At 37.9% G+C, this 19,071-nt stretch overlaps 1 protein-coding gene across 1 annotated transcript in view; it reads right to left on the reverse strand.

The window, feature by feature from the left end:
* Positions 1 to 19,071, reverse strand: part of Gyc32E (Guanylyl cyclase at 32E) — a 309,145-nt gene that overhangs the window by 113,258 nt on the left and 176,816 nt on the right. The window contains exons 5-6 of the mRNA XM_073966075.1: positions 16,310 to 16,417; positions 11,235 to 11,358 (exon numbers count right to left, since the gene is read on the reverse strand). Coding sequence (XP_073822176.1) covers positions 11,235 to 11,358; positions 16,310 to 16,417 — 232 coding nt within the window. The remainder of the gene's footprint in view (positions 1 to 11,234; positions 11,359 to 16,309; positions 16,418 to 19,071) is intronic.

A 19,071-nucleotide genomic window follows, 5' to 3' on the forward strand; every position in this document is an offset into this window, starting at 1 on the left:
ACAGCCTTCAGCTCGTCTATAAAGACTCACTACAGCTAGTCTATAAAGACTCACTACAGCTCGTCTATAAAGACTCACTACAGCTCGTCAATAAAGACTCACTACAGCTCGTCTATAAAGACTCACTACAGCTCGTCAATAAAGACTCACTACAGCTCGTCTATAAAGACTCACTACAGCTCGCCTATAAAGACTCACTACAGCTCGTCTATAAAATCTCACTACAGCTCGTCTATAAAGACTCACTACAGCACGTCTATAAAGACTCACTACAGCTCGTCTATAAAGTCTCACTACAGCTCGTCTACAAAGACTCACTACAGCTCGCCTATAAAGACTCACTACAGCTCGTCTATAAAGTCTCACTACAGCTCGTCTATAAAGACTCACTACAGCACGTCTATAAAGACTCACTACAGCTCGTCTATAAAGACTCACTACAGCTCGTCTACAAAGACTCACTACAGCTCGTCTATAAAGACTCACTACTGCCTTCAGCTCGTCTATAAAGACTCACTACAGCTCGTCTATAAAGACTCACTACAGCTCGTCTATAAAATCTCACTACAGCTCGTCTATAAAGACTCACTACAGCACGTCTATAAAGACTCACTACAGCTCGTCTATAAAGTCTCACTACAGCTCGTCTACAAAGACTCACTACAGCTCGTCTATAAAGACTCACTACAGCTCGTCTATAAAGACTCACTACAGCTCGTCAATAAAGACTCACTACAGCTCGTCTATAAAGACTCACTACAGCTCGTCAATAAAGACTCACTACAGCTCGTCTATAAAGACTCCCTACAGCTCGTCAATAAAGACTCACTACAGCTCGTCTATAAAGACTCACTACAGCTCGTCAATAAAGACTCACTACAGCTCGTCTATAAAGACTCACTACAGCTCGCCTATAAAGACTCACTACAGCTCGTCTATAAAATCTCACTACAGCTCGTCTATAAAGACTCACTACAGCTCGTCTATAAAGTCTCACTACAGCTCGTCTACAAAGACTCACTACAGCTCGTCTATAAAGACTCACTACTGCCTTCAGCTCGTCTATAAAGACTCACTACAGCTCGTCTATAAAGACTCACTACAGCTCGTCAATAAAGACTCACTACAGCTCGTCTATAAAGACTCACTACAGCTCGTCAATAAAGACTCACTACAGCTCGTCTACAAAGACTCACTACAGCTCGTCTATAAAGACTCACTACAGCTCGTCAATAAAGACTCACTACAGCTCGTCTACAAAGACTCACTACAGCTCGTCTATAAAGACTCACTACAGCTCGTCAATAAAGACTCACTACAGCTCGTCTATAAAGACTCACTACAGCTCGTCAATAAAGACTCACTACAGCTCGTCTATAAAGACTCACTACAGCTCGCCTATAAAGACTCACTACAGCTCGTCTATAAAGACTCACTACAGCTCGTCTATAAAGACTCACTACAGCTCGTCTATAAAGACTCACTACAGCTCGTCTACAAAGACTCACTACAGCTCGTCTATAAAGACTCACTACAACTCGTCTATAAAGATTTACTACAGCTCGTCTATAAAGACTCACTACAGCTCGTCTATAAAGACTCACTACAGCTCGTCTATGAAGACTCACTACATCTCGTCTATAAAGACTCACTACAGCTCGTCTATAAAGACTCACTACAGCTCGTCTATAAAGACTCACTACAGCTCGTCAATAAAGACTCACTACAGCTCGTCTATAAAGACTCACTAGAGCTCGTCTATAAAGACTCACTAGAGCTCGTCTATAAAGACTCACTACAGCTCGTCTATAAAGACTCACTAGAGCTCGTCTATAAAGACTCACTACAGCTCGTCTATAAAGATTCCCTTTAGTCGTCTATAAATACTGCCTTCAGCTCGTCTATAAAGACTTCCTTCAGCTAGTCTATAAACACTCCCTTCAGCTCGTCTATAAAGACTCCCTGCAGCTCGTCTATAAAGACTCCCTTCAGCTCAACCATAAAGACCGCCTTCAGCTCGTCTACAAAGACTGCCTTCAGCTCGTGTCTCTAAAGTCCACCTTCAACTCTTTTATAGAGTTCGTCTACCGAGTTGACCTTCAGCTCATCTATAAAGACTACGTTCAGCATAAAAAACAAACTCCCTTCAAGTAGTCGAAAAAGACCCCTTCATTTTATCTATAAAAAGTCCCTTCAGCTCGTCTATAAACACTCCCTTCAACTCCTCTATAAAGACTCCCTTCAGTTCATTTATAAAAATTCCCTTCAATTCGTCTATAAAGACTCCCTTCAGCTCGTCTATAAAGACTCCCTTCAGCTCATCCATAAAGACTCCCTTCAGCTCGTCTATAAAGACTCCCTTCAGCTCGACTTTAAAGACTCCTTTCAGCTCGTATATAAAGACTCCCTTAGCTCGTCTATAAATATTTCTTCCAGCTCGTCTATAAAGACTCCCTTCAGTCGTCTATAAAGACTGCCTTCAGCTCGTGTTTCTAAAGTCCACCTTCAAAACTCTTTTATAAAGTTCGTCTATCGATACACCCCTTCAGTTCGTCTGTAGAGTTGACCTTCAGCTCGTCTATAAAGACTACCTTCAGCATAAAAAACAAACTTTCTTCAAGTAGTCGAAAAAGACCCCTTCATTTTATCTATAAAAAACTCCCTTCAGCTCGTCTATAAAGACTCCCTTCAGCTCGTCTAAAGACTCCCTTCAGCTCATCCATAAAGACTCCCTTCAGCTCGTCTATAAAGACTCTAAAGACTCGCTTCAGCTCGACTTTAAAGACTCCCTTCAGCACGACTTTAAAGACTCCCTTCAGCTCGTATATAAAGACTCCCTTCAGCTCGTCTATAAATATTTCTTCCAGCTAGGCTATAAAGACTCCCTTCAGTTGTCTATAAAGACTGCCTTCAGCTCGTGTCTCTAAAGCCCACCTTCAACTCTTTTATATGGTTCGTGTATAGAGACTCCCTTCAGTTCGTCTATTGAATTGACATTCAGCTCGTCTATAAAGACTACGTACAGCATAAAACAAATTCCCTTCAAGTAGTCGAAAAAGACCCCTTTATTTTACCTATAAAAACTCCCTTCAACTCGTCTATAAAGACTCCCTTCAGTTTATTTATAAAAATTCCCTTCAATTCGTCTAAAAAGACTCCATTCAGCTTGTCAAAACACACTCCCTTATGCTCGTTTACCAAGACTCCCTTCAGCTGGTGTCTATAAAGACTCCCCTTAACTGTTCTCTAAAGACCCCTCCATTCAACTCAGTTTTTTTATAGAGACTCCCTCAGTTCGTCTATAGAGACGACCTTCAGATCGCCTTTAAAAACTACGTTCAGTTCGTATATGTAAACTCCCTTTAGCTCGTCTATAAATATTCCTTTTTGCTCGGCTGCAAAGCTCGTCTATTAAGACTCCGTTCCGTTCGTATATAGTCTTGCTATCCTGCGGCTATCTGCATTACATTTGTAAAGTTAAATGTTACTGTCACCAACATGACTGAGTTAACGTTCAATGTTTGCATCATTCTGCATGATTTTGTTGTTTCACGACAGGTACTTTAGGTCATGACATGGTAAATGTAAAGAAAGATTTACATTAAATCTTTGTTTTCTTCAACAGTGAAAGTAAATATTAAAAAGGGAATCAGGGTACGAACAATTTTACAAAGAGAAGTGGAGAAGTCGGATGGGACAACATTATTCTTTCCTTAATCAATGCTGTAAGACTAAAATGTCACTGAGTACCCATTTGTGCACAACTTTGTAGATACTAGGAAAGTGCTCGCTACTTCGTATGTGGGAAGTGAATAAAAAGCAAAAAAAAAAAAACAAAATTTAATATGGAAATGGTTAACACTGAAAATTTTGTTGAACTAAAAACTTTCATCACAAAAGTAGAGCACATGCATGTACGTGTTTTGTACCCTCCACCATAGGATGGGGGTATATTAAGTTTGTCACTACGTTTGTAACTACTCGAAATAATCATTGTAGACCCCACAAACTATATATATTCTTGATCAGCGTGCATTTCTACATCGATATAGCCATGTCCGTCCGTCTGTCCGTCTGTGGAAATCACTCTAGCGTCCGAACGTATATCCGTATATCGTATATCCCCCATACAAATGACGCGTCGTCGTTTTAAAGAATGTTTAAGATATTTGCCCATTTTACCACCGAATTGGTTGTAACTTTGTATTTTGTGTCTCCAGAGGCCAAAAAACATTCCTACCAAAGTTGGTTTATCACATAGCCCCAATAGAACGGTACCTTCCGATTTTCGGTATTTTGAAGGTTGTGGCCACATTAATCCACCGAAATGGCTGTTTATTGAAAGCGAAAATTATTTGTTTGGTAGGTAAGAAGATGAATATTTTTGTACATCGCATTGTGAGTTATAAATATATATATTATACCGGTATTTAGTTGCTATTTAATTTCATTAAGTACTGTTTGTACTGCTTTGATAGATTTTCGAAAAAAAAAAACGGCCGTATCTGACCCCTGCAAATCAACAGCGACCCACATTTTTGAGGTATTTAAATTTAGTAGTTTCTGTACTCAAGAAGTAACAACATTCTTATAAAAAAATTGTCGAATAGGTCTACTTTCCCAATGAACTTGCTAAAACATCAAGAATAAAACATAATTTTATTGAAAAGATAGAAACCGTCCTGTTCGCATAAAACCAATGGTACACACAATTTTCAAGCCCTTGACCTTTTCCAAATTTTACAGTTTTAGCTCTACTTGTTCGTCCACAGCCTACGACATTACATATAGAAATATTTCATACATATTAAGCGTAAATTGTCATAACCATTCTGGTCTAGTCCCAACAGTAATCTTAGTAACAACTTTCAGAGCGCTCGATTTAACATTTCAATCAACACCAGTGCATCAATGTTTAGTACATTTAGTACATTTAAAATGGAAATATTTTATCCTTTAGAACTTTGCGTACTTTAAAAATAGTAGTATGTTATTATTCCAACTTATTAGTACTTTTCGTAGCCTTTTAGAAGTTATTTACAATACCACCTCTACAGCTCAGCCCACAGCGATCTTCATAGCAAATTCCAGAATTTGTATGAATTAAAAAAAAAACTCCCTTTGTTATTGTTTATACAATACCAATGGTATCAAATAAAGCGCGTTTCGTACGCTTGGCTATAAGATTATTCTCATTTCCAGATCTATCTGTTCCCAAAAAACCAATTTACTGTACTTTACTACTTTACATATAAATACCACGGTGAGCCTTAACTAATTTTAAATGGAAGGTGCTTACACCTCGGAAGTTTTTGTTGATTCGGAAACTACAATGCTCATAGATGAGAAATATCATGAAACAAAAAAAATCGCCGGAGGGATTTTAAAATAAATCGCGATTTAAGTTCACATTTTTAGGGGTTCTTTAGGTTTTCACGATTTTGCTTGGAAACCGCGAGTTCTATGTAAATGGCACTAAAGCAAATGTTGTAGCAGAGAAAATTCTCCACAAGGTTGGCCTTTATGATATTTTCGTATATTTTACCGTTTTTAAGATATGGAAGTTCAAATTGGGACAATGCACTGACTGTATCGCCTCCTTATAAAACAATGTCATTACTGCAATTTCCCAAATGAAACTTTTATATCTTGAAAATGGCACAACCTAGGAAAAAATAAATTGCGGTTTCCAAGCAAAATCTTGAAGACTTAAGATAAAAACCTAAAAATTTGAACTGAACCTCTGTATCTCAAAAATGGTAAAATCTACGAAAAAAACTTAAAGATCAGTCTTGTAGAGAATTTTCACAGCTACAACATTTTCCTTATGTCCAATTTACATTAGCAACTTTTTCGTCATTTAGAGCTGTTTCGTCATTTATTTGCTAAAACAGGCAACATTTTGCGTCATTTACCATACAAAAATAAATGACGATGGCTACGTCATTTATTCTAAACAACGCACGAAAACACCATACTTTTATACGCAACCCTGCTTTTTCGTCATAAACTACCAAAAAATGCAACTGTTTTATGATGTCTTTGTTTGTTTGTGTGTGTTGTAGAAAAATAAAAATACTCAAACGATGACAAAAGTGAAAATAAATGTTTAAAAAACTTGCAAAAATTATGTTTTTTTGTTTTTGGAATTAATATAAGTTATTTGATACACATTTGTGTTGTGAAATTCCAATTTTTCTGAATAAATATATAGTGTGCGTGTGTTTGTGTTATTGTATAAGTGTGTATGTGCGATTGTGTGCGTAAGCAAATGACGCAAAAAAACAGATGTAAATACACTTAATTTGATTCTAGGATTTCGTAAAACGAAATCATTTAATATGCATATGTAAATTGGACTTTAGACTCATTTCGATACGACTTGCGGTTTCCAAGCAAAATCGTGAAAACCTATAAAAACCCTAAAATTGTGAATTTTGATCGCGATTTATTTAAAAATCCCTCCGGCGATTTTTTCTGTTTTCTTTATTTTTCTTATCTATGAACATTGCTGTTCCAGAATCCACGAAATCTTCCCATGTGTAAGCGGTTTTCATCAAAAGTTAGTTAAGGCGCACTGAGCATGATATTGTTTTATAAGGAGGCGATACAGTCAGTGCATTGTCCCAATTTGAACTTCCATATCTTAAAAACGGTAAAATATACGAAAATATCATAAAGGCCAATCTTGCTACAACATTTGCTTTAGTGCCATTTACATAGAACTCGCGGTTTCCAAGCAAAATCGTGAAAACCTAAAGAACCCCTAAAAATGTGAACTTAAATCGCGATTTATTTTAAAATCCCTACGGCGATTTTTTTTGTTTCATGATATTTCTCATCTATGAGCATTGTAGTTTCAGAATCAGCAAAAACTTCCGAGGTGTAAGCACCTTCCATTTAAACCGTGATACATAAGTACGAATTTCAGAAACCTCATCCAAAATTGCCACGGTGCTCTTGAAGCAAATTTAAATGGAAGGTGCTTACACCTGGGAAGTTTTTGCAGATTTTGAAACTACAATGTTCATAGATGAGAAAAATCACAAAACAAAAAAAAAACACCGGAGCGCTTTTTAAATAAATCGCGATTCAAGTTGACATTTTTAGGGGTTGTTTAGTTTTTTGCGAGATTGCTTGAAAACTGCAAGTCCTAAAAATATGGGACTAAAGAAAATGTTGTAGCTATCAAAATTCTCTACAAGATTGACCTTCATGGCATTCTCGTCGGTTTTACCGTTTTTGAGAAATAGAAGTTCAAATTGTGAATGTATTGAAAACATTGGCAATTTATGACAATGTGTTAGTAAGTTTGAATGCACGCAACCCAGCAAACCAAATGTCGGATGTCCGACACGTCTAAACAATTTCGGAAGCAACATCGTTCAGATGTCGTTCCGATTTCTAAACGATTTTTCGGAGCGGAAATATTTCAGATTTTGTACCGATTTCGTTCCGATTTCGGAACGAATGTCGGAAAGAAATTTCCTTTCCGAATTTACCAAGAATTTTCTTCCGATTTCGTTATGACATCGGATCGAAATCGATACGATATCGCTCCGACATTTCGTTCCGAAATTATGTCAACCACTTCATACAACTTTCGTTAAGATATCGTTACAATTTCGGATCAGACTTCGGACGTATCGTCCGAATTTCGTTCCGATTTCGTTAAGATGTCGGTACGATTGGTTTGCTGGGAAGCTACCCTGCAGCGAGCAATTGTCTCTGTGTTTTCACTTTTTTCTATAGACTAAAAAACGTCACCAATTTGTTTATTCTTTGCGGTTAGTGTTTCGTTAGAGACACGGATTTTAACGATTTTCTAATGACAGTGTCAACAAACGCGCAACAGTATGGTTTTTTTTTTTAGATACACACTTTAATGTCGTTTGTTTTGTAGATCACATCACAGAAACACGTGCTCTGAGAAAGATATTCCTTTTGTGATTTCATCGGGAAAAATTGATTATTATTTCCATCAGCATATGTACAAATAAATAGAGTGAATGAATTTTTAAAAGATTAATTAAAAAGCAATAAATAGTGTATAAAAACAATGTTTGCAATATGTACAAAAAATAGTGAAAACAAATTTGTTGCAGAAGGCGATATTACTGAATAAAAATAAAAATATTGTAATTATACCCATTTTACACTCCTGCTTTCCAATTGTAAAATTTTACGTGCTATATTTTTTAATAATGTAAAGTAATTGACTTTTTATTTTCGTTAGCTAAACAAAACTGTTCTATCTGCAAAGAAGTTTCCAGAAAACTTGACACGGTTCTTGAAACTATGTCTGAGCATAAAGGTTTGCTGTATGGCTTTAGTTTCTCATTGTGATTTATTTTGTTTTGTTAATAAATAAATATTTTTAAAAGATTTAACGTTTTTAAATTTCATTGCAGGTCTAAAAATCTTGTAGTGAATATGTGGTTCAAATGTCTCCCTAAAGAACTAACCTAATGAAAAAAGTTAATGGCTACCTCTATCCAACATCTTGTGGTGAATGTTAGGTCCAAATGCCTCCATATAGACCCAAAAGAACTACATACATAGTTATTATAGTTATGGCCGACTGGTACTTTTTCAATGACTAGCCTATTTTAAATGTCGATAGGCATTTACATTGGTTGGGGTACTCTTTGTCAGTAGTACTGGTGACAATGTCACTAGTAAAACATTATTTTTACAATTTTACAAAAGATGGTCGCTACACTGTACAAAAAAAAAAAAAAAAACAAATCAAAACATTTGCTCTCTTTCGTACGCTCTTTCTTTGCGTTCGGGTCCTGTGCATGTGGATTGCCGAAAAACTTCGTAGCCAGCGATATCCGTATGTTCGCCACTGGTATACACTCCCGATTACTGAATAGGTTTGACTTTTTTCTTTTTATATGTTAAGGTATCTTCTAATGTTTTTGTATTTCAGATCTATACTATTTATTTGTTGTGAGTCCTATACTATGCCAGCATTCGCAAGAAAAAACATAACGGTGTTGCCATATTTTCGGACAATATATATATATATAATTGTTCCACAACATCCCATAGGGACAAGGGAGACTTCTCTCATATCAATGAGTGCACCCCGATTCATATTAGCTCAATGATATGGGACCTACAGTTTATCGCCGAGTCCGAACGGCGTGTCTAAGACACCACTTTTGTAGAGAAGTTTTACATGGCTGAAATACTCAGGAAATGTCGCCAACATTACTGAGGGGTATTTTGCCACCGTTGAAAAGTGTTTTGATGTTGCCTGGCTGGGGAATCGAACCCACGACCTTATGTGTGCAAGGCGGGTGTGCATACCATTGCACCACGGTGGCACAATATCCCAATTATAATAAAAAATGTACAAAAAAGTGTTCAATTTCTGCCATCTTCAGAATAGGTTTGAATCAAATAAAATTTAAAAATTTTACTACCCATGGGTAACTTTTCCAGGTTGATAATTGAACCCACGTTCCTAATAAAGCGGGTCAATTTACTAAATTAAAACAAAAAACTGCACAATATTTGCATGGGTAGTACAATTTTTCAACTTTATTTGATTCAAACCTATTCTTATGATCGCAAAGATTGAACACTTTTTTGTACATTTTTTATTATAATTGGGATATTGTCCGAAAATATGGCAGCACCGTTATGTTTTTATACCCTCAGCCTTTAGGCTATGAAGGGTATATACACTTTCATACGGGCAAAATGTGCCTCATCGAAATAATGGTTTTAGACCCCAAGTATGTTTGGACGAAATGTGTTTCAGACAATTTGGAGTCGATTGAGCAATGTCCGTCCGTCTGTCTGTCTGTCTGTCTGGCTGGCTGGAGCGCACGATAACTCTCGAAGGGATGAACCGATTCGGTTCAAATTTTGGCTTTCGTAATATTTTGTCCAAACTTAGTTTAAGTTCGAAGATGAGCTATATCGGTCCACTCCTTCCGGTACCTCCCCCACAAAAGTTCGAAAATGTTCGGAAAATTTGTACGCACGATAACTCTTGAAGGGTGTAACCGATTTGGTCCATACTTTGCCCATCGTGGAGCGTGTACCAGACTTAGATCAGGTTTTAATATGGACTCAATCGGTCCACTCCGTCGGGTACCTCCCACACAAAATTTTGGAAAAGTTCAGTTTAGGAACATCTCTCAAATCGCTTTGATTTTTGCTTTAGCAACTTGTATTCACTGCCCTACATACGACGGTATAAGTTTCATCAGGGGCAAGTCCATACTTCCTGAGAAAATAGCCTGAAAGTTGCAAAAAACCCCTATGACACCGTGTGAGGAGGTTGGAGGGCAAAATAACTCTCGAACAGGTCTGCCGATTCGGTCCAAAGTTTGGCCTTAGTAATATTTTGTCCAAACATAGTTTAAGTTCGAAGATAAGCCATATCGGTCCACTCCTTCAGGTACCTCCCCCACAAAAGTTCAAAAATGTTCGGAAAAATTGGGCGTACGATAACTCTTGAAGAGAGTGGCGGAATTGGTCCATACTTTACACATCCTAATATATCTACCAGATATAGATCAGGTTAAAATATGGACTATATTTGTCCACTCCATCCGGTAACTCCCAAACAAAATTCCGGATAAGTTCACTTTAAGACCTGCAATCGAATCACTTTGATTTTTGTTGAAGCGACTTGCATTCGCTGCCTCAATTACGATGGTAAAATTTTTTTTCAAGGTCAAGTCCATACTTTTTTAGCAAACAGCTCGAAGGTTGTAAAACCCCTTTTGGCACCATATATAGTGGCTGGAAATCCACTTCCATAATGGTCAATGTCGATCCATTCCTTTAAGTATTTCCTCAGCAAAACGTTTGATCTTCAATCCTAATCAACATTTTGGCGGTTCATATGCCCGAAATTTCTAAAACCCACTAAATACATACGTTTATTGGGAAAAATTGTTTCAATATACACAGGCTGAGGGTATATCTCTGTCGGCAAAGCTGACTGATACTTTTTTACTTGTTACATGTGAATGTTGGCATAGTATTGGACTCTCAAAACATAAATAGTATGGATCTGTAATACAAACACATCAGAAGATACCTTAACATATAAAAATAAAAGATTTCAAACCTATTCAGATAATCGGAAGTGTAGATGGACTAAGAAAGCACAGTTACGCATAACTCTTTCGTTAGGGACTGTCGTCATAAATGAAATGAAAATATGTATGTATGTCGACATCAGTAAAAACTCTTGTTTAACTTACTGCGAGTTGTTGTATAAGTTTCATCGATGATTTTTTGCATTTTAATCAATGTGTTGTCGATTGGCACATAATCCGATATTTCACGAAAATGCGTTATTGTGAAATTTTCACTTTCCGCCAATTCCTGGAATAAATAAGCATGTTAGAACATAATTTAATTAGTTGATGGTTATAAAAACAAAAGAAGGACATTAAGAATTCAGATAAACAAAATTTAATTAATTAGCAGCATAGCAAGGTTATTATTGTATAAGAGTTAAGAATGTTTTCCAACCTACGCACTTATATTAGTTGTATTGTGTTTGAGGTTTCTTTGTTGCAATACAAAGGGACAGTCCTTTCTTTTGTCAGAAAGAAAAAATAAATAAATAAGCAAAAGTGGTACTAGGCTCATAATTTCCATATCTTAATAGATTGACTTTTTTGGCAGAGGTTGTTTTAAATGTAGAAATAACGTCGAGTGGTACAAAATTAAAACATTTTAAATTTTCTAAAAAAACTTTTACCCACTAACCTTAGTTAATTTTGAAAGTTAAGCTGAGACCGGATTTATAAATAAGATTGAAAATATTTAATTCAGCTTACTTACTTACTTAGTTGGCCTTTTACAGAATATTTGTCCAATAAGGCGAACTAAGAAAATATTTCCATTCTTCTCTGTTTGTTGCTTTGCTTTTTGTTTTTATCATTATTATGATATGGCCTAGCCCACGCAATCGTTGTATCTCGATACGTTTAACTATACTGATGTCGTTGTATAGTCGATACAGCTCGTTGTTTATACGACGTCGATATTCACCGTCAACACAGATTGCCCCGTAGATCTTTCGAAAATTGTTTCTTTCGAACACACAAAGCACTGCTTTATCTGCTTGAGCAAGTACCCATGCTTCCGAACCATACATCAGCACGGATAGATGTGACGAGATGTGGCTTTGTTTTTAAGCCACAGTAGCATATGTTGGCTAATACTATTCTAATTCTTATCTCACAGCTAATGTTGTTTGTTGTGTTTATGGCGGTGCCGAGTTAGACGAAGTCTTTTATTACCTCAAAATTATAGGAACCAACTTTCATTTTAGGTCCGAGCTCTATGGACGCATTGCGCGTCGTCAACATTAATTTGGTCTTCTCGTTGTTTACCGCCAGATCCACTTTAGCAGATTCTCCTTCGACCATCTAAAGGTATCAGTTATTTAAAGGTGGTAGGTGTCGATCTGCATCTCTTTGGTTTTTTCAGGGTAAATGTCTGGTCAATTATTTCGTTGGATTGGATTGGATCTGTGGTATATTCGCCGTCTTCGCTGCTATCGGATACCAACAGTTTGGCGAAATGCTCTTTCCAAATTCCGAGGACACTATCTATATCCGTTACCAGATTACCTTGCTGGTCTCTACAGGAGGATGTGTCTGTACATAAGTCATCAGTTTGAGGTTTCACTCTTTGGTAGAATTTTCGGACTTCATTCTGGCTCCCGTACATCTCCATTTTTATACCCTCCATCATATGGAGGGTATAATTAAATTTGTCATTCCGTTTGTAACACATCGAAATATTCGTCGGAGACCCTATAAAGTATATATATTATTGATCAGCATAAAATTCTATGTCGATTTGACCATGTCCGTCCGTCCGTCCATCAGTCCGTCCGTCTGTCTGTTGAAATCAAGATACAGCTCGCAATTTTAAAGATAGAGAGTCAAAATTTGGTTCAGAAGCTTTTATTACGTGCAGGATGGTTGGTATTGAAAATGGGATATATCGGTCAACGTTTTGATATAGCCCCCATAGAACGGTACCTCCCGATTTTCGGTATTTTTTAAAGTTTTAGCTTCATTATCCTACCAAAATGGCTGAAATTTGGTAAGTGGTCTTCTTTAGGGGTATAAAACTTTCCCCCAGAATTTTGTCGGTATCGGTCCACAACTTCATATAGCCCCCATAGAACGGTACCTCCCGATTTTCGGTATTTTTAAAGTTTTAGCTTCATTATCCTACCAAAATGGCTGAAATTTGGTACGTGGTCTTCTTTAGGGGTATAAAACTTTTCCCCAGAATTTTGTCGGTATCGGTCCACGCCTTCATATAGCCCCCATAGAACGGTACCTTCCGATTTTCGGTATTTTTAAGGTTTTAGCTTCATTATCCTACCAAAAACGGCTGAAATTTGGTACGTAGTCTTCATTGGGGGTATAAAACTTTCCCCCAGAATTTTGTCGGTATCGGTCCACACCTTCATATAGCCCCCATAGAACGGTACCTCCCGATTTTCGGTATTTTGAAGGTTTTAGCTTCATTATCCTACCAAAAACGGCTGAAATTTGGTACGTAGTCCCAGAATTTTGTCGGTATCGGTCCACACCTTCATATAGCCCCCATAGAACGGTACCTCCCGATTTTCGGTATTTTGAAGGTTTTAGCTTCATTATCACACCGAAATGGCTGAAATTTGGTACTAAGTCTACGTTGGTGGTATAAAACTTTCCCCCAGAACTTTGTCGGTATCGGTCCATGCCTTCATATAGCCCCCTTAGAACGGTACCTCCCGATTTTCGGTATATTGAACGTTGTGGCCTCAATATTCCACCGAAATGGCAGAAATTTGGTATTTAGACTTCGTTTGGGGTACTCAAACTTCCCCTTTAAATTTGTCGGTATAGGTCCACGCCTTCATATAGCCCACATGGAAAGGTACCTCCCGATTTTTCGTATTTTGAAGGTTGTGTCTTCAATATTCCACCAAAATGGCTGAAATTTGGTATTTAGTCTTCAATGTGAATTCGTTATTTCGTCTTCCAAGAGTTATAAAATATTCCAGAAGAGTATTATCAGTATAGTTCCACGTCTTCATATATCCCCATAGAAGCGTACTTCTTGATTTTCGATATTTTTTGAAGTTTTAGCCACATTTTCTTACCGAAATATAGGAAATTTGGTATTTAGTCTTCTTTGAGCCTAAAAACTTTCCGTCAGAAATCTGTCGGTATAGATCGACGTTTTGAAATAGCCCCCATAGAATGGTGCCTCACATTGTTTTACCGAAATTGCTGAAATTTAGTATTAAGTCTGCTTCATACACGAAAGGAAACTAATTATTCAATTTTACTTCAATACAACTCGTGGTGGAGGGTATAACAAGTTCGGCCCGGCCGAACTTAACACCGTTCTTACTTGTTTTACACTGCCGCTTTTCCATTTCTCTCATTTTTCCTGCGGAAAAAAGTTTATCCTCTCTCCTTTTCTCACGATACCTCTCTTGTGGGCTACGCGTTGCTACTAAAGTAAAGTAGCCTTTTATGCCGCATTTTCCCCTTGGGTAGCAGCTCGACACTCCTTGTCATACCATGGGTTCCTTGGTGGACATCTCTGGTATCCAAGTATGGATTTTGCGGCGGTTTGCATGGAGTGGGCAATATTTATGCTAATATGTTATTGGGACGAGGAGTGCTTTCATTAAGCAAATGGGCTATTTGAGAGGAATATGCTGATGCTATCTGTTGAGATTTCAACTTACCTATGTTGTGTCTGTTCGTGCCTTATTTGCCACGTTTGGACAGGTACGTACCTTTGCTGCAAGAAGGTAATGTTCTGATGAGTCTATGTTTGCTCCTCGGAAAGATCGCACATCCAACACGCTTGATGAATGTCTTCCATCTATCACAAGGTGATCAATTTGATTTCTTGTTCTTTGTTCTGGAGACAACCATGTGCCCTTATGAATATCGATATGCTTAAATCTGGTACTGCTAACTACCATGTTTTCTGCTGATGCAAAGTCTATCAACCTCATTCCATTGTCAGATGTTTCACTATGGAGATTGAATTTCGCGACTGTCTCTTTTCCAATTTTGGCATTAAAATCACCTAGAATAGTTTTAAGGATATGGACAGCACAACGCTCATACGTTTCTTCTTAGCGCTCGTAGAATATATTTTTGGCCTGTTCGTCCTTGTCTTCGGTTGGAGTACGAGCGCAAATAAAGCTAACCTTGAAGAATTTTTTTCCGTGTTGTAGCAAGTCTTACATCCACTGGGCTGAAGCTAGATACCAGATGTTTAAACCTCCGAGGAACTAAAAATCCGCAACCAAACTCATGCTTTGTGTACTGGCAGCTATAATGCAGGGCATTACCTTTAGGTGTTGTTGTGGCGCCTTTCCCAATCCATCGAATTCCCTGTAGGCAGTTATATCGACATTGTACTTTTCAAGTTCATCTGCCAGTGCATAAACTGCACCTTCTCTATAAAGAGGCGAATATTCCAGGCGTGGATTCACAGATCATGGTCCTTAAAACGTTTGTCGGGGTCATCAACTTTGGAGGAGGTTGTTTTTTCTTTTCCTTTGTTTTTTCATAGTAGGATGCCTTTTTCTAGGGGAGGGTTACTAACCCACACCCAAGTTTTTATCGATCTTATGGGTGAACGCGCGGTTGTTAAAGGAAGTTCCCCAGGTGGCACAACGAGGAGGTCAGTGTCCACTTGAGGTGAGAGAGAAATCAAGATACATACATAATTCCAGGGCTTTGCCATGATAAATCCAGTCAGGACCGTTGCTGGGTATTTTTCATCCCCCACATCACCCAATATAATTTAGTTAAGCTGAATAAAATTTAAACATTTTTAAATTTATAACTTTCTAAAAAAATTAAACAAAAATCTTATTGTTGTAAAATTATTCCAGCTTAATAATTCCAAAAATCTGTAGAAAAAATTATTCAAGATGGATGTAAAATTGTCGGAGTTAAATGTTATTCTGCTATGTCGATTACCGTTTCTTTATAAAACTTCATAATTGAGCTTAGCTGAATTTAAAATTACCTACAGAATATTTATTTATGTATTTCTCATGTTTCCTGAGGGCAATTTCATTTTAATATCACAGTTGTGGCAATTACGTGAATGACAAGGATTTGTTTTTCATTTTTTGGTATGTCATAATTGCTTCTTATATCTGTGTATATATTTTTGGTGTTTAAAGCATGGTGGTCCATAACTATTCCAGGTATTTCAATTGGAAATAAACAAATGTTTGCATTTATGCTTGTATAGTCAAGACAACGAATTCACTACTCACCTGTATAGCTGTTGCCACACCACCACCCCAGACGGGCTTTGAACTGACCACGATGGCAAATTTTTGCCAATGAAATGCACTCAATAGACTAATAACGCTCTTTGAGACCTGTGAAAATGAAATAAAAACGAAAAACGTTAACAAGGTATGTGTGTGGGACGGTTTGTTCTTTTGGCATGTATTGCATGCATTTGACATTTATTGTTTATAACTAAAAGCATAAACCACTAAAATTTTATCAATTTTTGCCTAAATTTTTATTAAAACTGCTGAAACTGCAATATTGTGTTTCATTGAATAAGTAAACCGCCTATGTCAGTTTTGGTTTATGTAAATGGCATCTTATGTTTGAAAAAAGCGATTTCATATAAAAACAAGTGAGAAAAGGCTATAGTCGGTACGGGGCCGACTATGTGATACCCTACACCACCTACCTCTGTGCATTATCTTTTCACTCGAAAACATTTCTTTTAGGGAGATACGAAAGTTGTCATCTATCTGGCTTTTATACCAAATGACTTAAGGCGAACTGAGATACTCGTACAGTACGATTCAAATAAAATAATCGGAAAGTGGGATATGCGCCAACTTATTTTGAATCATAATTAAGGTGATATTTTCCTCTTCCATTGACGGGTTTTCTTTTTGGAATACGACTGCTAAAAGCGGAGATATTCGGATAAGAATGAAATTTTAAATTTTTGTCCACATACGTTTTTGCCAATTCCTAACCTTGAATATTATCCGACCATCACCAAACACTCTCTGGGAGCCCTATCAAAATTGCGAACTATAGTGTGATTACAAAAAAATGGAAAAATGTATCTATACTGATGCCGTTGCAGATACAGCTCGTGGTTCATACATCGTCGATATTCACCGTCAACGCAAATTGGTCAATAGATCTTTCGAAGAATTTTTCTCTCAAACACACCTCAAGGACCTAGGCTTCGGAACCATACATCAGCACGGGTAGTATCAGTGTTTTGCGAAGTGTTGTTTATGTTTGACGAGATGTGGCTTTGTTCTTAAACTGCTTACTTAAGCCAAAGTAGCATCTGTTGATTCTTCTTTTTATTTCACTACTGATGTTGTTTGTTGTGTTTACGGCGGTACCGAGGTAGACGAAGTCTTTTACTACCTCAAAATTATGGAAATCAACGTCAACAGTTGGTCCGATCTCTATGGACACATTTCGCCAGACCAACTTTAGCAGATGCCCTTTCGACTTTTACAAAGGTATCAGTTACTTCCTTTGCCGATCAACCCATGATGTCAATGTCGTCAGCATTAGCAAGAAACATATGGTTGTTTGTATATATTGTGCCACTTCTTTTGACCTTCGCATCTCGTATAACAAGAGGCGTTTTCATTGTCTGAAACCTCTTTTAGTACTAAACTCTTCGCCAGCATATCTTGGGTCTTCTCCAGAATTTGTCGCAGGTCAAATATCTGGTCAATGGTGGATTTGCCAGGTCTAAAGCCGCATTGATATGGTTCAATTTCACTGACCATAGGGCTTTTGTCGTTCGCATAATATCCCTGACAATATGTTGTAGGCAATAGGGAGAAGACTTATGCCCCTATAGTTAGAGCATACAGTCCTATCTCCTTTCTTGTGGACAGGGCACAGGAAGCTCATGTTCCAATCGTCGGGTACTCGTTCTTCCTGCCAGATGGGGCTAACTAGCTGATGTATACACCTTATCAGCGTGTCGTCTCCGGTTTTGAACAGCTCGGCTGGTAAGCCATCGGCTCCTGCTGACTTATTATCCTTCCGTCTTTAACTCATCTTGGCCGGGCGGTATATATTCAATACCATCTTCTGGGATTGGACCTGTGGTATCTTCGTCTTCTGCGTTTGTATTGGCAAAATGCTCTTTTCATATCCCGAACACACTATCTGTATCCGTTACCAGATTACCTTGATGGTCTCTACAGGAGGATGTGTCTGTACCAAAGGCATCAGTTTGATGTTTCACTCTTTGGTATAACTTTCGGACTTCATTCTGGCTCCTGTACATCTCGATTTATTTCACACTCCCGCCTTTCTATTTCTCTCTATTTCCTGCGGAAAAGATGTTTCTCTTTTCTCCTTTTCTCCCTATAGCTCTCTCGTGCGCTATGCGTTGCTCCCGAACACACTATCTGTATCCGTTAGCAGATTACCTTGCTGGTCTCTACAGGAGGATGTGTCTGTACCAAAGGCATCAGTTTGATGTTTCACTCTTTGGTAGAATTTTCGGTCTTCATTCTGTCTCCTATAAATCTCGATTTGTTCACTTTCCCGCTTTTCCATCTCTCTTTTTTCCTGCGGAAAAGATGTTTTTCCTATCTCCTTTTCTCCCGATACCTCTCTTGTGCGCTTAGCGTTGCTACTGATTGTAGAGTAGCCCAATATGCCGCATTTTTCTCTTCGGTAGCAGCATGACACTCCAGGTCATACCATGGATTCCTTGGTGGAGGTCTCTGGTATCCAAGTATGGATTTTGCGGCTGTTTGCATGAAATGGGCAATGTTTTGCCATTGTCCTGATATGTTATCGGGACGAGAAGTGCTTTGATAAGGAAATGGGCCAATTGAGTGGAATATGCTGTGGCTATGTGTTGTGATTGCAGCTTACCGATGTCCAACTTCCGTGTTGTGTCTGTTCGTGCCTTATTTGCAACGTTTGGACAGGTACGTACCTTTGCTGCAACAACGTAGTGTTCTGATGAGTCTATGTCGGAACGTCGTACATCCAACACGCTCGATGAATGTCT

Source organism: Musca autumnalis, unplaced genomic scaffold (assembly GCF_047663935.1).
Source record: "Musca autumnalis isolate F117 unplaced genomic scaffold, ASM4766393v1 scaffold_2, whole genome shotgun sequence".
In the NCBI taxonomy this organism is placed as follows: Eukaryota; Metazoa; Arthropoda; class Insecta; order Diptera; family Muscidae; genus Musca; species Musca autumnalis.